Below are 24,667 nucleotides of genomic sequence, written 5' to 3' on the forward strand. Positions count from 1 at the left end.
ACATCCAGGTTGTTAATAAAAATCACAAAAAGTAGAGGTCCCAGAACCGATCCTTGTGGGACACCACTAGTCACCTCCAATCCGAATGTACTCCCTCCACCACGACCTTTTACTTTCTGCAGGCAAGCTTATTCTGAATCCATCTGGCCAAACTTCCCTGGATCCCATGCCTTTTTATGTTCCACTTAAACTTTTCACCTTTCGCCTTAACCCAGGACCTCTAGTTGTAGTCCCACCCAACCTCAGAGGAAAAAGTCTGCTTGCATTTATCCTATCTATACTCCTCTTCATTATCTTTACCTTTTATTCTGACAGGCACATACAAGCTTTGTATTCACAAAACTTCACTTTTAAAGGCATTGCTTTGTGGCAAAGTCTGTGGATGATACAAAGACAGTTGGAGGGGTAGGTAGTGCTGAGGAAGCAATGCGATCGCAGCAGGACTTAACAAATTGGAAGAATGGGCAAAAAAAGTGGTAGATGGAACACAGTGTTGGGAAATGTATGATAATACATTTTAGTAAAAGGAACAATAGTGCAGACGATTACCTAATGGAGAGAAAATTCCAACATCAGAGGTGCAGAGGGACTTAGACTCCATCATGAAAAGCTCCCAGAAGTTTAATTCACAGGTTGACTTGGTGGTAAAGATGTCAAATGCAATTTTGGCATTTATTTCAAGGTGAGTAGAATATAAAAGCAAGGAGAAAATGCTGAAGCTTCATAAGACACTTGGAAGATTGTCAATAGTTTTGGGTCCCATACCTCAAAAAGAATGTGTTGTCATCGGAGAGAGTCCAGAGGAGGTTTAGCCAGAGAGTAGTAAATCTATGAAATACTCTGCCTGGACTGCAGTGGAAGCCAGTTCTGTGGGTGTACTTAAAGTGGAAGTTGATAGTTTCCTAATCAGTCAGGGCATCAAAAGATATGGCAAGAAGGCAGGTGTGTGGGGTTGAGTGGCAACCGGGATCAGCCATGATGGAATGGCAGAGCAGACTTGGTGGGTCTTCATGGCTGAATTCTGCTGCTATGTCTTATGGTCTTACCACTGACTTTTCTTTGCTCGATCATCCCCACAACAGTCTCCAAAGAGGTTTTCTTGGTGTTGACAGGAATGGCCTCAGTGGTGCTTTGCATTGGCTGTTTAACCCCTTTCCCCTTCCTGACTGTTGCCCAGTTTCCTGTGTCCTGGTCCTTGAATGTAACTACCTCTCTATATGTCCTATCTATCACCCTCTTAGTCTCCTGAAGGATCCGGAGTTCATCTAGTTCCAGATCCAACGCCTTAATGTGGAGCCTTAGAAGGTGCAACTGGATGCACTTCTCGAAGGTGCAGTCATCAGGGACATTGGAGGTCTTCCTGCCTTCCCATATCCTGCAAGAGGAGCATTACACTATCCCGCCAGGCGTCCCTACTATTCTGACTGAGGAAGTATAAGGAAGGAAAAACAGTAAATAAACTGTGTGAAAAAGAAAGTCTACCCACAGGCTACATCTGCTCATGCTTCGGATCTCTGATTGGCCTACTGCACATCTGTAGAATGACCTGAGTGTGTATATGTAAAGTTCACTTTCTCTCATTCAATCTTCTCCTCGCTGAAGCCTCAAAGAGATAAAACCTAAAAATCCCCACTGTAACACCGTCCACTCCAACAGTGGCTGTTCTACATGCACCTGCCTTATTTTAATTTGTTCTTGCCAATCAATGCCGGTCGTTGATTAGCTGTTACTCAAAACATGAAACCGATGTGAATTGATGCCTTATGTACTCAATCGATGAACCTGAGTGAACTATGTCTTCTCGTGCTTCGGATCTCCGATTGGCCTACTGAGCATCTGTAGAATGACACGAGTGTGGATGTGCAAAGTCCAGTTCTCTTCAGCCTCCTCAGAAAGTAGAGGCGTTGATGAGCTTTCTTGACTGTGCAGGATGTGTTCTGGGACCATAAGAGGTTGAATGATAAGTTCAAAATGATAAAAAAAGTGATAAGAAAATAACCACAAGAGTAAATAGATTGTTTGGGTTCTAATGTTCAGAAAGGAAGATCAGTAATGGTCATTTAATATCAGAAGAATGGGAACAACAAAAACAGTCATGACATAAAAAAAGTTCGTAAAATCCAAAGATAAAACTAATTTTTTAAGTACCTATGGAGCGATTTCGAAACTGCATAATTGTGATAGGAGAAACTAGCATTACCTCTGGACTTTAGTATATTTATTCAAACCATCTTAAGTTAATTCACTAATGTTGATGGTGCTCACCTGATTTTTTGGAAACTTGTGTGATACTGTTTTGTCTTTCTTCTTCAGGATTGCACCCAGCAAGTTCTTTCAGATCACTTTCTGCGGGGACAAATAGGAGTGTTACGAACATATTTATTTTCCCTTTTAACAGTGCATTTATTCCATGCAAACATGTCATAAATATATCCATTTTTAAGATAACTTCTCCCAAGCAATGCAAAACTCAGAGGAAGAAAAAAAAGTTTATATCTATATTAGTGTACAAAATTCAAGACAATTGTATTTCTGCCACCATGTACAATAAAGCACACTGATAGGCTATGTTTGAACAGTTTGCAAAAGTTCCAAGCTTGGAATGTATGAGAAACCTTTCTCGATCAGTAAGTTGAGTAACTAATAAAAAAGTTATTTTGGATCTTTTCTTGTATACTGAGAAATAGTTAATTAATGAGAATGTTGTCAATTGGACAATGAGGGAGAGTTTCCATTATACATGAGTTTAAAAGTGATATTCAACACAAATGAGGGTTAAAGTCTAAAACAAGAAAACTGAGGGAATAAGAGAGTTGATTGGGGTCTAATGGCAGAACACAAGGTATTCAGGCAATGATTAGCATTTAAAGAAATAATGTTTAAATTGAAAAAAGATATATTTTTAAGGCACAAAAATCCAGAATTAAATCGAAGGAAGAAGCTTATAACGTTTCTAGAAATGACAAGTCTGTGGATCGGGGGCATTTTAGAATCAACGGAGTAATTATAAATTGACAAAGAACTAACTGGATTATAGCTGTTTGAGAATAAAGAGGCAATGTAAGAGGAGGTATAAAAAGATGACAGTGTCACAGTGTCAGAATGCAGTGTCTCACATGGAGTGCTGGTGAAAAGTGCTTATCATTTGATAAATTTTATCCTTCAAGTCAAAGCTGGTAAATGTTACAGTTAAATCCATGAACTGAATATCTCCTTATCCAAAATAAAGTCCTTACTGGTGACGGATGTTGCATTGTTGGGTGTGTCTGCTCTCAGATACTGCGTGGTCTGTGTGGATGGCTGTGACAAGCCCTGCGTGCTTCCACTCTCACTCATACTGACAAAATAAACAAAAACAGCAGATTACAAGACAGAAGTAATTGAATTTACATTGGCACTGCAACTGCCTATTGTCATTTTGTATTTGTATATTCAGCTCTTTAAAAATAAAACACAGTCAAATATATCAAACAATTCTTCCCTCTTTCAAATAGAGAGCAGCATTTCTTCAAAAACATTAGAAACTAAGTGGTAATTCTAAAAATTGTGGCCCAGAAGCAATTATTAGAGCAGTCACATGCTAATTTTCTCTATGGAGAATGTACTTTTAAAATGATAAAAGGCTTTACTGACATTGTCAAGCATCAAAAGGCAAACCTTGTTTTCACTTGTATTCATTTTGAGATTGCAGGCATTAGCAAAATTTAACATTCACAATAAGAACCAATAAGAACCGATGTTCATTGAAATATTAAACTCTAATTATTACAGTTTGTAAAAGGAAAACCATATTCAGCACGTGCCTGAAATTCTTTACAAAAGTTAATATTGGAAAATGGACATAGCCAAAACTTGGCCAAAAGCATGCCTGAGTTTGACAACAGATTGGTGATGGAACTATTTTGATAACTATGGTCAATAATTAAGCAGTATACTTAACTAACTAGCTCAATAATTATGTAATATCTCATACATCGAACGTAGAAAATTATAGCACAGTATGGGTCCTTCAACCCACGATGATTATACGACCTAGACAAGCCATCTAAACCTTCCCTCCTACACAGCTCATAATCCTCCATTTTTCTTACACCCATTTGCCTATCTTAGAGTTTTCTTATTGTATCAGCCTCAACACCACCCTAGGGAGTAAGTCCCATACACAGGCCACTCTCGGTATAAAAGAAAATACTTCTGACATCTCCCTTAAACTTTCTTCCTCTCACCTTAACTGGTATCCTCTGATATTGGTCAGAGCTGCCTTGGGAAAAAGGGTGCTAGCTGTATGCTGTATCAATGCCTTTCATAATCTTATACATTTCTATCAAACTGCCTTGCATCCACCACTGATCCAAACAGAAAAGCTCTAGGTCACACAACTTTCTTCAAGACATGATCTCCTATCCAGTCAATATCCTGGTATATCTCTTCAGGATCCTCGCAAAAGGTTGCAGATCATTCCTATAATGAGGTGATCAGAACTGAACACAATACTTTGTGTAGCTTAAGAGTTTCAACATATCTTCACAGCTCAAACTCAACATCAACTAATGAAGGTACATCATATGCCTTCTTAACCACCGTATTAACTTGCACAGTAATATTAAGAGATCTCTGGATCTTGAGCCCAAGATCCTTCTGCTCCTCCACACTCAAAACCTTTCCATGAATCTTGTAGCCTTCAGTTAGATCTTCCTAAGTGTATCACATCACTTTTTAAGGGCTAAACTTCTCTGCAAAACTCTGCAACCTGTCAGGATCTCATTGCAATCAACTGCAACCTTCTACACTATCCAGAAGGCTTCCACTTGCAACTTAATAACACACCTCGCCACTTCCTCATCCAAGTTATTTATAAAACTCAGAAAGCGCAGGAGTCCCAGAACAGATCTTTGCGTAATACCATCAGTCGCAGACCACCAGACAGAATTATACTCCGTCCACTTTCACCCTCTGCCTTCTGTGGGAAAGCCAAAACTGAATCCAGGCAGCTAAATTTCTGTGGATCTCATGCCTTGCAAGATTCTGGACACAATGGGAAACATTATCAAAGGCCTTCGTAAAACCCATATACAACATGTCCACTGCTCTACCTTCATGAATTTGCTTCATTATCTCCTCAAAAAACTCAATTATGGTCGTGAGGCATAACCTGCCTCTCACAAAGCCATGCTGACTATGCCAAATAAGACTATGACCCTCCAAATGCTTGTAAATTATATTCCTAAATATCCTCTCCAATAGTCTGCTCACTGTTGACACAAGGCTCACTAGTCTATAATTCTAAGGAATATGCTTCCTATTACCTTTCTTGAACAACAGAATAAACATTTGCATCTTCTAACCCTCCAGTTGCATTCATTTGGCCATTCATTCTTAAGTTTTTTAGAAGCTTCAGCATTGCCTTTCTTAGCCTCAACATGCTTCTGTTCTACATTTAACTCACATCCATCCAAGTCCTGGTGGATACTAAAGGATTAAGGATTTCCCCAACCTCCTCCAGCTTCAGGCACGTATTACCCCTTTATCCCTGAGCAGCTCTATTCTCCATCTACTCATTCTCCTGTTAAAGGCTTTCCCTTAATCCTACTGACCAAAGACTTCTCATGTTCCCTTCTCTCTCTCCTGAGTCCGTTCTTCAGCTCCTTTTTGACTACCTTACAATTCTCAAGAGTCATGTCTGACTTTTGTTTCCTAAACCTTAAGTATGCTTCCTCCATTCTCCTGACTAAATATTACACCACTCTCATCAACCATGGTTCCTTCCCTCTACCATGTATTCCATTTCAATGGGACAAGCCTATCCAGAATCCCATGCAACTGCCCCCTAAACAACCTCCAGATTTCTCATGTACATTTCCCAGAGAACACCTGTTCCCAATATACACTCCCAAGTTCCTAGCCAATTCCATCTTAATTGTGTAATGAACCGGAGGTGATTGGAGAGATTGAGGTGAAGGAACCCTTAGGAGGCAGTGATCATAACATGATTGAGTTCACTGTGAAATTTGAAAAAGAGAAGCCGAAATCTGATGTGTCGGTGTTTCAGTGGAGTAAAGGAAATTACAGTGGCATGAGAGAGGAACTGGCCAAAGTTGACTGGAAAGAGACACTGGCGGGAAAGACGGCAGAGCAGCAGTGGCTGGAGTTTATGCGAGAAATGAGGAATGTGCAAGACAGGTATATTCCAAAAAAGAAGAAATTTCTGAATGGAAAAAGGATGCAACCGTGGTTGACAAGAGAGGTCAAAGCCGAAGTTAAAGCAAAGGAGAGGGCATACAAGGAAGCAAAAATTAGTGGGAAGACAGAGGATTGGGAAGGTTTTAAAACCTTACAAAAGGAAACCAAGAAGGTCATTAAGAGAGAAAAGATTAACTATGAAAGGAAACTAGCAAATAATATCAAAGAGGATACCAAAAGCTTTTTCAAGTATATAAAGAGTAAAAGAGAGGTAAGAGTAGATATAGGACTGATAGAAAATGATATTGGAGAAATTGTAATGGGAGATGAGGAGATGGCAGAGGAACTGAACAAGTATTTTGCATCAGTCTTCACTGAGGAAGACAGCAGGATACCAAACACTCAAGGGTGGCAGGGAAGAGAAGTGTGCGCAGTCACAATTACGACAGAGAAAGTACTCAGGAAGCTGAATAGACTAAAGGTCGATAAATCTCTTGGACCAGATGGAATGCACCCTCGTGTTCTGAAGGAAGTAGCTGTGGAGATTGCGGAGGCATTAGCGATGATCTTTCAAAAGTCGATAGATTCTAGCATGGTTCCGGAAGACTGGAAGATTGCAAATGTCACTCCGCTATTTAAGAAGGGGGCAAGGAAGCAAAAAGGAAATTATAGACCTGTTAGCTTGACGTCGGTGGTTGGGAAGTTGTTGGAGTCGATTGTCAAGGATGAGGTTACAGAGTACCTGGAGGCATATGACAAGATAGGCAGAACTCAGCATGGATTCCTTAAAGGAAAATCCTGCCTGACAAACCTATTACAATTTTTTGAGGAAATTACCAGTAGGCTAGACAAGGGAGATGCAGTGGATGTCGTATATTTGGATTTTCAGAAGGCCTTTGACAAGGTGCCACACATGAGGCTACTTAACAAGATAAGAGCCCATGGAATTACAGGAAAGTTACATACGTGGATAGAGCGTTGGCTGATTGGCAGGAAACAGAGAGTGGGAATAAAGGGATCCTATTCTGGTTGGCTGTCGGTTACCAGTGGTGTTCCACAGGGATCAGTGTTGGGGCCACTTCTTTTTACATTGTACATCAACGATTTGCATTATGGAATAGATGGCTTTGTGGCTAAGTTTGCTGACGATATGAAGATAGGTGGAGGGGCCGGTAGTGCTGAGGAAACGGAGAGTCTGCAGAGAGACTTGGATAGATTGGAAGAATGGGCAGAGAAGTGGCAAATGAAGTACAATGTTGGAAAGTGTATGGTTATGCACTTTGGCAGAAAAAATAAACGGGCAGACTATTACTTAAATGGGGAGAGAATTCAAAGTTCTGAGATGCAGCGGGACTTGGGAGTCCTCGTACAGGATTCCCTTAAAGTTAACCTCCAGGTTGAGTCAGTAGTGAAGAAGGCGAATGCAGTGTTGGCATTCATTTCTAGAGGAATAGAGTATAGGAGCAGGGATGTGATGTTGAGGCTCTATAAGGTGCTGGTGAGACCTCACATGGAGTACTGTGGGCAGTTTTGGTCTCCCTATTTAAGAACGGATGTGCTGACGTTGGAGGGGGTGCAGAGAAGATTCACTAGAATGATTCCGGGAATGAGAGGGTTAACGTATGAGGAACATTTGTCCGCTCTTGGACTGTATTCCTTGGAGTTTAGAAGAATGAGGGGAGACCTCATAGAAACATTTCGAATGTTAAAAGGCATGGACAGAGTGGATGTGGCAAAGTTGTTTCCCATGATGGGGGCGTCTAGTACGAGAGGGCATGACTTCAGGATTGAAGGGCGCCCTTTCAGAACAGAAATGCGAAGAAATTTTTTTAGTCAGAGGGTGGTGAATCTATGAAATTTGTTGCCACGGGCAGCAGTGGAGGCCAAGTTATTGGGTGTATTTAAGGCAGAGATTGATAGGTATCTGAGTAGCCAGGGCATCAAAGGTTATGGTGAGAAGGTGGGGCAGTGGGACTAAATAGGATAAAATGGATCAGCTCATGATAAAATAGCAGAGCAGACTCGATGGGCCGAATGGCCTACTTCTGCTCCTTTGTCTTATGGTCTTATGGTCTAATTAGCCCTCCTCCAATTAAGTACTTTGCCACAACTTCAGCTCATGTCCTTGTGTGTGTTATTGGTCAGGTATTCTTCAAGAGAGACCTACACCCAGTTTTATAGAGCTGCAACTTACATTGCAGCTCGTGAACTCAAACCTCTGAGTAATGAAGGCTAACACACCATACGCAATCTTAACAACCCTATCAACGTGCACAACAACTTCAAGGGATCAATAGATGTAAATCCCTCGGTCCCACTGTTCCACTATACTGCTAAGAATTCTGTCATTAACCCTGCATTCTGACTTCAAATTTGACCTTCCAGAGAGAATCACTTCACACTGTTCTGGGTTGACCCCCATCTGCGAATTCTCAGCTCAGCTGTCAAAGTCCCACTGTAATCTATGACAACCTTCTTTATCATCCTCAACACCACCAATTTGCATGATCAGCAAAATTACTAACCTACTACTGCATTTCCTCATCCAAATCATTGAGAAAAATCACAAAGAGCATGGGTCTCAGAAGAGATCCCTGCAGAACACAGCTGCTTATCAACCTCCAGGTAGAATACATTCCATCGACAACCACCCTCTGCCTTCTGAATCTACACAGCCATGATTTCTGGGATCCCATGCCTCCTGAATTTTACAGGGAACCATAACATATTCTTTATTCACATCCACTTCAATAATGTGCTTTGTCACATCATCAAATAATTCAGTCAAGACCGTAAATGTGACCTCTCCCTCACAAAGCCATGCCGAATATTCTTATGCTTCTCCAAATGCTCACATTTACTGTCTCTAACAAATTTTTCCCAATAATCTGCCCACCACTGAAGTAGAACTCACTGGTGTAATATTCCCTGGGTTATCCCTACATTTTCCACCCTCCAAACATTTGGCAGTAATCCTATGGCAACTGAGGGCGCAAAGATAATCGCCAAAGGCAAAACAAAATCTTCTGTCGCTTCGCATAGTAACACAGGGTGTATCCTATCCTGTTCCAGGAAATTATCCTAATGTTTTTCAAAAGTTCCAGCATCCTCTTTTTTTCATAATCTATTTTTTTAATTGAATTTCATCATCAAACAAATATTTCCATAAGATGCATTTCAGATACTGCACATATATATCATACATTCATATTTGTCGCTAATCTCCACATAATATTTATCTGAGGTATACACTTATAGAAAGGAGAGGAAAGAAATAACAATCGAAAGAAGAAAACTATGTACAGAGTAGGGAGTGATTTTTTTTTACAACATATTATTGACTCCTGAGAATAAAATCAGGCCTATGAGGTGTTAAGTAGTTAAAACATTTTTTCCAGTATGTATAAAATTGTTCTAACTTATGATTAACAGATGCTGTTATCTTCTCCATTTGCTAAGTGTCCATTACAATTTCCATCCATACATTTAAAAGTTAGGCTCTCCTGTGATAACCATTTCCTGGTAAGGGTTTTTTTTTACCAGCCACCAACAGTATATTCATTAAATGTTTCTATCTCTGTTCAACCATTCTTGAGGTATATACCCAAAATATATGGTCTTACTCTCTAAGGGTAATTCACATTTAAAGATGTCTTGTAGGGCATTATGTATCCCACTCCAATAGTCTTTGATAACAGGGCATTCCTAGAAAATGGTTTGCATTTTGATTTCCACAATTTCTCCAGCAAGCAGGGAGGTTACTATCATAATGGGATTTCTGAGAGGGTATAACAAAATATGTTATCAAGTTTTTCCACCCGACCTCCCTCCATTTCTGTGAACTGGTACACTTTCATTGATACCTCCATATCATTGTCCAGTCTTCCTCAGATATTATTATCCCTCCTTCTTTCTCCCATTTTGTTTTAATGTATGAAGTCGAATGTGTTTAAGATTTGACAAACCCTTAGACACGCTTGAAATTATTCTACTACCGTTGTCTGAATTATATGCTTTTCTAAATAGCTCTATCAGACATGCACTTGCCTTGGTTACATTTTTAACATTTTTAACCGTCCTATTAACATACTGTCGCATCTGTAAATACTGGTAAAAGTCTTGTTTTTCTAATAAGTGTTTCTCTATGAGCATTTCAAAACTGAAGTGTTCCTTCTTTCAACATATTGCAAATTGCTGTTATTCCTTTAGCTGTCCAGTCCTTAAATCTAGCATCCAGTTTATTTGGCGTAAAATCCGAGTCACATACACACCATTTAAGAATTGCAATGTCTCTCTCTAGTCTATATTCTTTTATAATAGTTTTCCATATTTTAAGAGTCCATTTCACCCACGAGTTGTCAATATTATTTATGTAACTTTGTAGGTTATCAGCCAAAATTGCCTGTATGGGGATGAAAAGTGTCCTCTCCGCAATGTTTTTCCATTGAGTGTCATAAGATGGGTTGCACCAGCATATCACGGCTCTCAACTGTGCTGCAAAATAATAATCTCTAAGAGAAGGTTGGCCCCATCCCCCCTTTTCCTTGGCTAATTGCAAAGTTTTGAGACGAACCCTAGGCCTTTTTCCTTGCCATATATATCTTGATAGCATCTAGTTCCATTCATTGAATTGATTTTGGTTAATCTGTATTGGTAGGGTCTGAAAGAGATATAGTAGTCTGGGCAGTATATTCATTTTAATAGATTCAATCCTTGAACTGCGACCAAGAAAAGGAATTAGGTTCCATCTTGTTATATCTTCCTTAATTTTTTATATAGGCTATTAATTGCATTCTGATAATTTTGCCAAATCTTTTGGCATAATGATGCCCAAATATTTGATGGACTCTGCTTGCCATGCCCAAGAATATCTACTTTCAATTTCTCTTGGTGGGTTATAGTTATATGAAAGTAGTTCGGTTTTATCTGTGTTGATCTTGTATCCTGATAATTGGCCATATTGTTCAAAGGATTGCATCGATTTAGGTAAAGAGTAATCTCCGGATTACTGCCTGTGCCACGCAACACTGACAGTAGGAATGCGATGAGGTGGAGGATAAATGCGTGGCTGAGGGTTTGGAGCAGGGGGCAGGGATTCAAGTTTTTGGATCATTGGGACCTCTTTTGGCGCAGGTCTGACCTATACAAAACGGACAGGTTACACTTAAATCCTAGGGGGACCAATATCCTGGCGGGAGATTTGCGAGGGCTACTGAGATGACTTTAAACTAGAATAGTTGGGGGGTGGGAATCAAATTAAAGAGACTAGGAGAGAGGAGGTTAGTTCACAACAGGGGGATGGGAACCAGTGCAGAGAGTCAGAGGGGTGTAAAATGAGGGTAGAAGCAAAAAGTAGTAAGCTGAAAAGTATAAGTGGCAGGCTGTCAAATCCAGGGCAAAAATCAAAAAGGGCCACTTTTCAACATAATTGTATAAGGGCTAAGAGTGTTGTAAAAGCGAGCCTGAAGGCTTTGTGTGTCAATGCAAGGAGCATTCGTAACAAGGTGGATGAATTAAAAGTGCAAATTGTTATTAATGAATATGATATAGTTGGGATCACAGAGACAGGGCTCCAGGGTGACCAAGGATGGGAGCTCAACATTCAGGGATATTCAATATTCAGGAGGGATAGACATGAAAGAAAAGCAGGTGGGGTAGCATTGCTGAGAGAGCAATTGCTTAGAGAGGAGATTAATGCAATAGAAAGGAAGGACATTAGCCGGGAGGATGTGGAATCGATATGGGTAGAGCTGCATAACACTAAGGGTGTACAGGCCACCTAACAGCAGTAGTGAGGTTGGGGATGGTATTAAACAGGAAATTAGAAATGTGTGCAATAATGGAACAGCAGTTATAATGGGTGACTTCAATCTACATATAGATTGGGTGAACCAAATTGGTAAGGGTGCTGAGGAAGAGGATTTCTTGGAATGTACGTGGGATGGTTTTTTGAACCATGTCGAGGAACCAACTAGAGAGCAGGCTATTCTAGACTGGGTATTGAGCAATGAGGAAGGGTTAATTAGCAATCTTGTCGTGAGAGGCCCCTTGGGTAAGAGTGACCATAATATGGTGGAATTCTTCATTAAGATGGAGAGTGACATAGTTAATTCAGAAACAAAGCTTCTGAACTTAAAGAAGGGTAACTTTGAAGGTATGAGACGTGAATTAGCTAAGATAGACTGGTAAATGACACTTAAAGGGTTGACGATGGATATGCAATGGCAAGCATTTAAAGATCGCATGGATGAACTATAACAATTGTTCATCCCAGTTTGGCAAAAGAATAAATTAAGGAAGGTAGTGCACCCATGGCTGACAAGAGAAATTAGGGATAGTATCAATTCCAAAGAAGTAGCATACAAATTAGCCAGAAAAAGTGGCTCACCTGAGGACCGGGAGACATTCAGAGTCCAGCAGAGGAGGACAAAGGGCTTAATTAGGAAGGGGTAAAAAGATTATGAGAAAAAACTGGCAGGGAACATAAAAACTGACTGTAAAAGCTTTTATAGATATGTGAAAAGAAAAAGATTGGTTAAGACAAATGTAGGTCCCCTACAGGTGAATTGATTATGGGGAGCAAGGACATGGCAGATGAATTGAATAACTGCTTTGGTTCTGTCTTAACTAAGGAGGACATAAATAATCTTCCGGAAATAGTCGGGGACAGAGGGTCCACTGAGATGGAGGAACTGAGGGAAATACATGTTAGTAGGGAAGTGGTGTTAGGTAAATTGATGGGATTAAAGGCAAATACATCCCCAGGGCCAGATGGTCTGCATTCCAGAATGCTTCAGGAAGTAGCCCAAGAAAAAGTGGATGCATTAGTGATAATTTTTCAAAACTCTTTAAATTCTGGACTAGTTCCTGAGGATTGGAGGGTGGCTAATGTAACCCCACTTTTTAAAAAAGGAGGGAGAGAGAAACCGGGGAATTATAGACCGGTTAGCCTAACATCGGTGGTGGGGAAAATGCTGGAGTCAGTTATCAAAGATGTGATAACAGCACATTTGGAAAGCGGTGAAATCATCGGACAAAGTCAGCATGGATTTGTGAAAGGAAAATCATGTCTGACGAACCTCATGGAATTTTTTGAGGATGTAACCAATAGACTGGATAGGGAAGAACCAGTGGATGTGGTATATTTGGATTTTCAAAAGGGTTTTGACAAGATCCCACACAGGAGATTAGTGTGCAAACTTAAAGCACACGGTATTGGGGGTAGGGTATTGATGTGGATAGAGAATTGGTTGGCAGACAGGAAGCAAAGAGTGGGAATAAACGGGACCTTTTCAGAATGGCAGGCAGTGACTAGTGGGGTACCGCAAGGCTCAGTGCTGGGACCCCAGTTGTTCACAATATATATTAATGACTTAGATGAGGGAATTAAATGCAGCACCTCCAGGTTTGCAGATGACACGAAGCTGGGCGGCAGTGTTAGCTGTGAGGAGGATGCTAAGAGGATGCAGGGTGACTTGGACAGGTTGGGTGAGTGGGCAAATTCATGGCAGATGCAATTTAATGTGGATAAATATGAGGTTATCTACTTTGGTGGCAAAAACAGGAAAACAGATTATTATCTGAATGGTGGCCGATTAGGAAAAGGAGAGGTGCAACGAGACCTGGGTGTCATTACGCAGGTACAGCAAGCAGTGAAAAAGGCGAATGGTATGCTGGCATTCATAGCAAAAGGATTCTAGTACAGAAGCAGGGAGGTACTACTGCAGTTGTACAAGGCCTTGGTGAGACCGCACCTGGAGTATTGTGTGCAGTTTTGGTCCCCTAATCTGAGGAAAGACATCCTTGCCATAGAGGGAGCACAAAAAACGTTCATCAGATTGATTCCTGGGATGGCAGGATTTGCATATGATGAAAGACTGGATCGGCTAGGCTTATACTCTCTGGAATTTAGAAGATTGAGGGGGGATCTTATAGAAACGTATAAAATCTTAAAGGGATTGGACAGGCTGGATGCAGGAAGATTGTTCCCGATGTTGGGGAAGTCCAGAACAAGGGGTCACAGTTTGAGGATAAAGGGGAAGCCTTTTAGGACCGAGATTAGGAAAAACTTCTTCACACAGACAGTGGTGAATCTGTGGAATTCTCTGCCACAAGAAACAGTTGAGGCCAGTTCATTGGCTATATTGAAGAGGGAGTTAGATATGGCCCTTGTGGCTAAAGGGATCAGGGGGTATGGAGGGAAGGCTGGTACAGGGTTCTGAGTTGGATGATCAGCCATGATCATACTGAATGGCGGTGCAGGCTCGAAGGGCCAAATGGCCTACTCTTGCACCTATTTTCTATGTTTCTATGAGTCTACGTAAAGGTTGCCCTAGATAGATCAAAATGTCATCTGCGTAACAGGCTAATTTATTCTCTGTCCCTTTAATTCCCCTGATATCTTCATTTTGTCTGATGTATTGAGCTAATGGTTCCAGATATAATGTGAAGAGTAGCGATGACCATGCACAACCCTGTCTCATGCCCCTTTCTAGGGTAAAACTATTAGATAAATATCCATTGTTTTTAATCCTGGCAGTAGGATTGTCGTATAGTGCCTGTGTAGTTTTAATAATTCTGTCATGTAGACCAAATCTATGTAAAACTCTGTAAAGAAAATTCCAATTAACCGCACCAAATGCCTTTTCAGTGTCCATGCTTATCACTATCGCTTCAATTTTATTTTTTAAAATATGATCCATAATGTGAAATGTCCTTCGTATATTGTCTTGTGTTTGGCGTTGTTGTATAAAACCTGTCTGATCATTATGTATCAGTGTGGGTAGAAACTCTTCTAATTGTTTGGCCATGATGGAGGTAAATATTCTATAATCCACATTAAGAACAGATATTGGTTTAAATGACCCACATTCCATTTTATCCTTGCCTTCTTTTGGTATAGCTGAGATTATCGCCTTCTTCCAGCTGGGTGGCATTTGCTCCTCTCTTAGGGCCAAGTTCAGTGTGGAGAGTAAAACAGGAATTAACTCACTTCTAAACTCTTTATACCACTCTGCCGTATATCCATCTGATTCTGGTGACTTGCTTAATTTAAGCCTACTAATTGCAGTTTTTAGTTCAGCTTCTGTTATGTCAGCTGTCATCGTTCTATTTTGTTCTTTGCTAAAAGTGGGTAACCAAAGAATTCAGGAAGGTGTCAATTTGGGTTATGCTTCCCCCTGGAACTTTGGAATATAGAGTTTTGTAAAACATTTCAAAAGTTTCTTGAATTTCACTTAGCTTATTTTTCTTTTATCACTTTTGTTCTTGGATCCCTAATTCCATGAATTATATTTTCTGCTATCTTTTTTTCAGTTTCCACACCAGTATTTTCATAGATTTAGATCCACTTTCATAGTGTCTCTGTTTCAGAAACATTAATTTTTTTCTAATTTCTTCTGTAGTCAAACTATTAATTTCATTTCTAATTTTTTAGTTTCCTCTAGTGTATCCTGTGCCAAACTCAATTTGTGTTTTTTTCTAGTTCCTTCAGCTTATTTTGAAATTCCTCTAATGTTTTATTCCTTATTTTTTTCTTATATGAATATTGCTATAATTTTCCCTCTTAAGACAGCCTTCAGAGTATCCCATAGAATGGGAGGTGAAACCACTCCATTATCTTTGAATTCTAAGTAAAGACCAATTTCTTTTTTAATTTGTTCCTTAAAATAGGGATCATTGAGTAGACTTGAATTTAGTTTCCAAATAGTATTCTTTGGTTGTAGGTTAAAATTAACAGATAAATATATCGGTGCATGGTCACTTAAATCTATTGTCCCAATTCCACAGGTGATTATTTTGTTTCCATCTTTTCCAAATGTTATGAAATGGTCTGTTCTTATATATACGGAATGGGGGGCAGAATAATGAGTGTAATCCCTTCTGTCGGGGAAAAGGTTCCTCCATACATCAATTTGACCAACATCCTCAAAAAGAGTGTTAACTTTCCTATGTAAGGACTTCGTTTCATAAGTTTTTGTATTGGAAGAGTCTAACTTTGGTTGTAATTGTAAATTTAAGTCTCCCCCACATATCAAGAGACCTTCTGCTTCTGTTTCCATAATATTAGTAATTTTCTGGAAGAAACTAATATCACTTCCTGGGGGTGCGTATATATTCAATAAAGTAACTGGATTTCCGTCTATATTCCCCCTTACCAGAATATATCTGCCCTCCTTATCTCCCATTTCAAATACTTTTTCAAGATTTAGTTTGTTTGAGATGAGAATAGCAACTCTTCTTCTACGTCCTGATTTATATGAGGAGAAAAACAAATTAGTGAAGCCCTTTCTCTTTAATTTTCCATGCTCATTATCAATTAAGTGAGTTTCCTGTAAATATACGACATGGGCTTGTTCTTTTGTCACTTTTGATAGAATTTTACTGCACTTGACTGGATTCAACAGTCCACTGACATTAAAAGAAATGAACTTTATTTTGTCCTTAGCCATGTATATGTATTTGTTAGTAAATCATTGAAATTTGCAGAATATAACTTAATCAATCTACTCCCTGAACAAGTAAGAGCCAAGAAACACGAATAATAAAAAAAAAGTAACGAAGGAATGATTCTAAGGCTGGGGTCTCTAGGTGACCCTGGGTTCAGCTAGAAGAGAAGTCTAGCCATGGGGGATAGCCCCTCCTACCTGCGAGTTGATGGCCCCCATTACAGTACCTATAAAAGTAAGGTAAAAAAACTATATCCATTCCACAGAAATGATTTCCCTGTGTATTCCTCCCATGTATATATTCTCATTTAGGTGAAGAGAAAGGAATGAATAAGTGAATTTTAAAAAATTGAGTAATATAAAATCCACATTATAATATGTATTTCTCAAGATAGGTATATCACCGTCTATTTTTGCTTCCGTTTAGTTTATCAGCACTTTTAAAGTTAGCCAAACCTTATGGCTCTTCTGGAGGAGGTAAGGGCTGCCCTTGGAGAACTCAGTCTCTTCCTAATATCCTTCTCTCTTTCTGCTCCCGTCCCACTTTCTCAGTTCTCTTACTATTTCGCAAGCAGATCAGGATAACTGCTCAGCCAGACTTTCCCTTGCTTTGACCAGGCTAATGGGCAGTCCTCTGTTCTTCATGTCTGTAGTCGCCTCTTCCACTGTCTGATATAGTCATATCCCTTCCTGGTAAAATACCCTCAGTTTAGCAGGGAATAGGGTTTGGAATTTAGTCTTTTCTTGTTTTAACATTCATTTTGCTTCAGAATATTCCTCCTGTTTCTGTAGGACCGCCAGGGGGTAATCATGATCGAAGTATATTAACTTCCCGTTCCAAAACACCCTCTTCTTACCCCAGGCCCTTCGTAGCATCTCCACCTTGCTCTTGAATCGAAGGAATCTAAGTACTATTGGGCGCGGTTTACTTTCTCTGCCTCCAGGAGGCTGTGGGACAAGCTAACGATGCGTCCTCTCAATTTCAATCTCCATAGTCAGGGGAATCTCCAGCGCGTCCCACAGCAGCTTGTCTACAAAGTCTGTCATCGACAATCCCTCCGCTTCTTCGGGAACATTATAAATCCTGATATTTTTCATTCGCGATCTTCCCTCCTGGTCAAGCAATTTGCTTTCCTGTTGATTTAATATTTTTATTGTCTTACTTAGTATCTGTTCCACGTTTTGCATGCAATCTTCCACCTTCTCAACTCGAGTCTTTGCCACCGCTATTTTCTGATTGACGTTGGGAAGCTCTTACTTTATATCATTGAGTTGCTGTTTTATATCTCTTTGGACTTCCCTTATCTCTTCCAGAATCTTTATCGTATTTGCTGCTTCGCCTGCACGAGGTCTCACGTCAGCCTCGCCGCCACACACACATGTAGGAGAGCCGCATGCTGCACCTCTCTCATCCATAGGCTCCGCAGTGATGCTTTTTTTAAATCTCCATTCTTTCTCCCCATTCTTGTGCCCCTTATCAATTCAGATATTTTGGAAAGATCTTATATTTGATGGATTAACAGGGCAAAATATGTGTTTTTCCAGAGGAGCTATTGATTTAAGCTGCTGTTCTGAACGATGATGTCACCGGACCAACATCCTCTTTCTTAACATCAACATGTTCAAGCATACTAGCCTGATTTCCATTGTTCTCACAAACATCAAGGTGCCACTCAGGGGTGAATACTGAAGGGGTTTTTGTTAATGGCCTCCCCTATCTTATCCCAATTCCAAACTTGTTTGCTCTTCTATTCCCATTTGTTCCTATACTAACTTGAGTCATCCTCCTGTTTTTCATATACTTGTAAAATGCCTTGAGGTTTTCCTGAATCCCAACACTGATAGCATAAGGAGAATATCAATGCAGAATATGGTGAGCAGATCCAGGAAGGATCTTCAAATATAGCCATGTGGGTAGAACTTGGACATAAGAAAGAGGTGATCATTTTGCTGGGGTTATACTACAGGTTGCCCAGCAGTTAATAGGAGATGGTGCAGCATTTATGTAGACAAATTAGAGTAATATGATTATTATAGCGAGTGACATTATTAATCACATCAAATCAAAAAACTTTATTGGCTTTCTAACCGTACATCAGCTCTGCAGGGCAGAATGAGACAGCGTTTCTCAGGAGCAGTGCAATCATAACATAACAAACGCAACACTAAATAATAAACATAACAATAAATAGTAAAACACAACTGCCACATGTCAGTTAAAATCAAGTTATAAGTGTCCAGTGCAAGTTAAAAGTGTCCAAAGCAGAGTCAGGTAGAGCTGCTGTTTAGCAGTCTGACTGCCTGTGGGAGGAAGCTGTTTAGCAGCCTTGTGGTTTTAGTTTTGATGCTCCTGTAATGTTTGCCTGATGGCAGAAGAACAAACAGTTCCTGGAGAGGGTGTGAGGGGTCTTTAATGATGTACCGTGTCTTCTGGAAGCATTGACTCTGAAAGAGGTCTTGGACAGAAGGTAGGGAGACCCCAATAAACTTCTCTGCTCCCCTAACCACCCTCTGCAAGGCTTTTTTGTCGACAGCACTGCAGCTGGAGTACCAGGTTGTGATGCAAAAGGTCAGCACACTCTCAGCCACGCCTCTGTAGAATGTAGTTAAGATGTTAGTGGGGAGAGATGCTTGTTTAAGCTTCCTCAGAAAGTGCAATCTCTGCTGGGCCCGTTTCACAATCCCAGTGGTGTTCCTGGACCAGGTAAGATTGTCCGAGATCTGCACCCCAAGGAACTTGATGTTTTCCACTCTCTCCACTGTGGAGCCACTGATGCTGAGGGGTGTGTGCTCAGGCTGAGACCATCTGAAATCGACGATCATCTCCTTGGTCCTGGTGACATTAAGCATCAAGTTGTTATCCCTGCACCAGCTCTCTAGGTGTTTGACCTCCTCCCTGTACATTGTTTCATCATTTTTGCTGATGAGCCCCACCACTGTGGTATCATCTGCAAATTTAATGATCAGGGTCTCCTTGAATCTGGCTGCACAGTCATGTGTTAGTAGTGTAAACAACAATGGGCTAAGCACACAGCCTTGTGGGGATCCAGTGCTCAGTGTGATGGAGTCAGAGATGTTCCTGCCAACATGGACTGACTGTGGTCTCTCTGTCAAGAAATCCAGAATCCAGTGACACATGGCAGTACTAAGGCCAAGCAGCGACTGTTTCTCCACTAGTCTCTGCGGGATGATGGTATTGAACGTTGAACTAAAATCAATGTACAGGATTCTGGCATAAGTGTCTTTGTTGTCCAAGTGAGAGAGAACTGTGTGCAGTGTGGTGGATATTGTGTCCTCCGTAGAGCGATTTGGACGATAAGCAAACTGTAGAGGATCCAGCGATGAGGGGAGGCTGGCTGTTATATGAGGTTTGACAAGCCGTTCAAAGCATTTCATCACTATGGGGGTCAGGACAACGGGACGGTAATCATTCAGACAGGCTACAACTGATTTCTTTGCTACAGGGATGATTGTGGAGGTTTTGAAGCATCTGGGGACAATATTAACTCAGGGAGATGTTGAAAATGTCTGTCAGGACATCTGCTAATACATCAGCACATTCCCTGAGCACACGTCCAGGGATCTTGTCGGGACCTCCCACTTTTCGTGGGTTGACCCTAGCAAGGGTCCTCCGATTTGCTCTGGATCAACGATTGGAGCCGGCTGGTCAGATGGCAAAAAGGGACTGGCTCTCCCCCTTGCTGTAGTGTTTGATGCTTCGAAGCGGGCAAAGAAATTGTTAAGCCAGTCTGGTAGAGAGACGTCGCTGTCATCAGTTTTCTGCCTGATCTTGTAGTCTGTCAGAGCTTTAATTCCCTGCCACATCCGTCTGGTGTCACCTGTGTCACATAAGTGTCCATGTATTTTGCCCGTGTAGGCCCTTTTCGCTTTCCTGATCCCTAGTGAAAGCGCAGACCTGGCTAAGCTCCTGTCCCCCAGTCTGTAGGCTGTGTCACGGGCCTTCAGTAGTGAACACACCTCTGTTGTCATCCAATGAAGGTTTTCATCACAGTGACATCCTCTGTGCATCTGGCTATGTAGCTGATTACTGCCTCCACATACTCCTCAATGTCTGTATGGTCATCATGGGAGGCTGCTGTTTTGAATATATCCCAGTCTGTGTGCAAAAAAACAGTCTTGTAGTGCTGAGGCTGCTCCGTTTGGCCAGACCCTTATCTCTCTTTTCTCTGCTCTCACACGTTTAAGCAGTGGTTTATATGCTGGTGTTAACATGACAGATATGTGGTCAAGAGTGGCCAAGATGGGGGCAGGAGGCTGCTTTGTATGCCTGTGGTGTGTTGGTATAAACCAAGTCCAGTGTGTTGTCTCTCCTGGTTTTGAAATCCACATATTGCAGGAATTTGGGGAACACGGTCTTTAAGCTGGTGTGGTTAAAGTCCCCAGCAATCACCACAAAGCTGTCAGGATGTGTAGTCAGTAGCTCACTGATGGCTTCATGTAGGCCTTCCCAGTGTCAGATACAGAGTGAATTCCCCATCACACACTCCCAGGGTCAGATACAGAGTGAATTCACCCCATCACACACTCCCAGGGCTCCCAGTGCTTCGTTAGCATTAGCCTTAGCATTGGCACTGGGAGCTACGTAAACAGCTGCCACAAGCATGGTGGTGAATTCCCTCGGCAGATAGAACAGCCAGCATTTCACAATGAGAAACCCAGCCAGTGGTGAACAGTGTTTAGCAGCTACTGTAGCGTTCACACACCAGTCTTTGTTTATATCAACACAGAGACCTCCTCCTCAGCTCTTACCGGAGCTAGCTGCCTCTCTGTCTGCACGAAACGATGTCATTCCCTATAGCTGTATCGCCGCGTCTGGTATGTTGTCATGGAGCCAGAATTCCGTTAAGACATACACACAGCAGACTTTAAATTTCTTGCGTGTTTCTCTTAGCAGACGCAGCTCATCCAGCTTGTTGTCGATGGAGCGGACATTTGAGAGTAGGAGGGACAGTACCGCTGGCCTGGTGGGGTTAGCTTTTAGCCTAGCACGGATGCCGGCCCTCTTACCCCTCCTCTGTCTTCTCTCACAGCACTTTCGCTTCCTCCTCCCTCGGGAAGCAGCCGGCTTGGTAGCGGATAGTAGTCCGTAGCGGTGTAAACTGTCCATGTCACACCAGAACTCGTCAGTTTTTCCAACATAGTATGCCCTGATGTTAACGAGCATATTCCGACTGTATGTTATGCATCCAGGACAAACAGAACAAACACTGGATGCAGAAATTCAAGCAATACATACAAAATGCTGGTAGAACACAGCAGCCCAGGCAACATCTATAGGAAGAGGTGCAGTCAATGTTTCGGGCCAAGACCCTTCGTCCTGTAATGTCGACTGTACCTCTTCCTATAGGTGCTGCCTGGCCAGCTGTGTTCTACTAGCATTTTGTGTGTGACATTATTAGCTCTCCAGTATCAAAAGGAATTGCCGTAGTGCACAGTTTGGTTGGGATGGAATTTACAAAATGCATCGGAAGAGTTCTTTTGGTAATAGTCATGTTAATAGTTAGTTTAAAAAACAGCAACACACATCAAAGTTGCTGGTGAACGTAGCAGGCCAGGCGGCATCTCTAGGAGGAGGTACAGTCGACGTTTCGGGCCGAGACCCTTCATCAGGACTAACTGAAGGAAGACCTAGTAAGAGATTTGAAAGTGGGAGGGGACGGGGAGATCCAAATTGATAGAAGACAGGAGGGGGAGGGATGGAGCCAAGAGCTGGACAGGTGATTGGCAAAAGGGATATGAGAGGATCATGGGACAGGAGGTCCAGGGAGAAGGAAAAGGGAGAGGGGGGGAATAAAACCCAGAGGATGGTCAAGGGGTATAGTCAGAGGGACAGAGGGAGAAAAAAGAGAGAGAGAGAGAAATAATGTATGTACATAATGTGACGAAAGTACACATAGACTAAGATGTTAACTGTCCTGTGCTGGCACCAGTGGGATCAGCAGTTGGTCTGCCACCTGTCTTCAGGAGAAAGAGAGATAAGGAAAACAATGGAGCAGCATTTGGAGATGTTAATGAAGGGACGGGAGAGTTTAACGGAAGGAGACACGGTCTGAGAGCTGTCAAGATCGGCTCCTCTTTGAACCCTGAACTGTTTGAAGTGATGGACAGGCAATACCCCAGCAGGGGGATAAAAAGGGACAGGTTCGCTAAGGCAAGACACACACGACACCCCGAGGTAACGAGACCCTGGAAGCAGTGCGTCTCCCACAAGTCTGTGGGAGTTTTTGGAGGGCTGGTTGCGGGACCAAGCCATAGACGCACAGGGTGGAAAGGAACGATCGGCGGGAACCTGGTGTGCGACCGCCCTTGCCTGGGTGCCAGGTTCACTGTAGAGGAACGGAGGGGTCACAGTCCGTAACCTCAGAAGACATTACAAAGGGCTCGCCCGAAAGCTGACTGCGAGGAATATCGAAGGTCTGTGTGAGCCGTTTTTGAATATTCATTCGCTTTCTCTCTCTCTCTCCCACGGCAGTGATTACTGTGAACTGAACTGAACTCAATTGAACTGAACTTTGCGTCACTTTGAAACTGGTCATTTACCCCTAGACGACGATAGAGTTTGACTGATCCTGTTATCCTAGTTTCTGTGTACATGTGTGTTTATCATTGCTGAACTGTTGTATTCATTATCCTTTTGATTAGAGTACTGTGTTGCTTATTTCTTTAATAAAACTTTCTTAGTTCCAGTAATCCAGACTCCAACTGAGTGATCCATTTCTGCTGGTTTGGCAACCCAGTTACAGGGTACGTAACAATAAATAAATAACGGATGGGGTACGAGGGGGAGGTGGGGCATTAGCGGAAGTTAGAGAAGACAATGTTCATGCCATCAGGTTGGAGGCTACCCAGACGGAATATAAGGTGTTGTTCCTCTAACCTGAGTGTGGCTTCATTTTTACAGTAGAGGAGGCCGTGGATAGACATGTCAGAATGGGAACGGGATGTGGAATTAAAATGTGTGGCTGCTGGGAGATCCTGCTTTCTCTGGCAGACAGAGCGTAGGTGTTCAGCAAAATGATCTCCCAGTCTGCGTCGGGTCTCGCCAATATATAGAAGGCCACATCGGGAGCACCTGACACAGTATTTCACCCCGACTCACAGGTGAAGTGTCGCCTCACTTGGAAGGACTGTCTGGGGCCCTGAATGGTGGTAAGGGGGGAAGTGTAAGGGCATGTGTAGCACTTGTTCAACTTACAAGGATAAGTGCCAGGAGGGAGATCAGTGGGGAGGGATGGGGAGGACGAATGGACAAGGGAGTCACGTAGGGAGCGATCCCTGCGGAAAGTGGGGGGGGAGGGGAGGGAAAGATGTGCTTAGTGGTGGGATCCTATTGGAGGTGGCGGAAGTTACAGAGAATAATATGTTGGACCCGAAGTCTGGTGGGGTGGTAGGTGAGGACCAGGGGATCACTATTCCTAGTGGGGTGACGGGAGGATGGAGTGAGAGCAGATGTGCGTGAAATGGGGGAGATGTGTTTGAGAGCAGAGTTGCTTGAAATGGGGGAGATGCGTTTTGCGTGAAATGGGGGAGTCCTTCCAGGTGAGGCGACACTTCACCTGTGAGTCGGCTGGGGTGATATACTGCGTCCAGTGCTCCCAATGTGGCCTTCTATATATTGGCGAGACCCGACACAGACTGGGAGATTGTTTTGCTGAATACCTACGCTCTGTCCGCTAGAGAAAGCAGGATCTCCCAGTGGCCACATATTTTAATTCCACATCCCATTCCTATTCTGATATGTCTATCCACAGCCTCCTCTACTGTAAAGATGAAGCCACACTCAGGTTGGAGGAACATCTTATATTCCGTCTAGGTAGCCTCCAACCTGATGGCATGAACATCGACTTCTCTAACTTCCGCTAATGCCCCACCTCCCCCTCGTACCCCATCCGTTATTTATTTATATACACACATTCTTTCTCTCTCTCTCTCCTTTGTCTCCCTCTGTCCCTCTGACTATATCCCTTGCCCATCCTCTGGGTTTCCCCCCCTCCCCCTTTTCCTTCTCCCTCGACCTC

General features: G+C 42.1%; 1 protein-coding gene across 4 annotated transcripts in view; it reads right to left on the minus strand.

Moving 5' to 3' along the window:
• Nucleotides 1-24,667, minus strand: part of ryk (receptor like tyrosine kinase) — a 408,854-nt gene that overhangs the window by 187,482 nt on the left and 196,705 nt on the right. For all 4 annotated transcript variants that reach the window (XR_010017706.1, XR_010017704.1, XR_010017705.1 and 1 more), the window contains exons 7-8: nucleotides 3,237-3,337; nucleotides 2,266-2,346 (exon numbers count right to left, since the gene is read on the minus strand). Coding sequence is in view for 1 of the 4 variants with exons in the window: in XM_063046162.1 (XP_062902232.1) it covers nucleotides 2,266-2,346; nucleotides 3,237-3,337 (182 nt within the window). In the remaining 3 variants the exon portion in view is untranslated. The remainder of the gene's footprint in view (nucleotides 1-2,265; nucleotides 2,347-3,236; nucleotides 3,338-24,667) is intronic.

This window comes from Mobula hypostoma, chromosome 4 (assembly GCF_963921235.1).
Source record: "Mobula hypostoma chromosome 4, sMobHyp1.1, whole genome shotgun sequence".
Taxonomy (NCBI): domain Eukaryota; kingdom Metazoa; phylum Chordata; class Chondrichthyes; order Myliobatiformes; family Myliobatidae; genus Mobula; species Mobula hypostoma.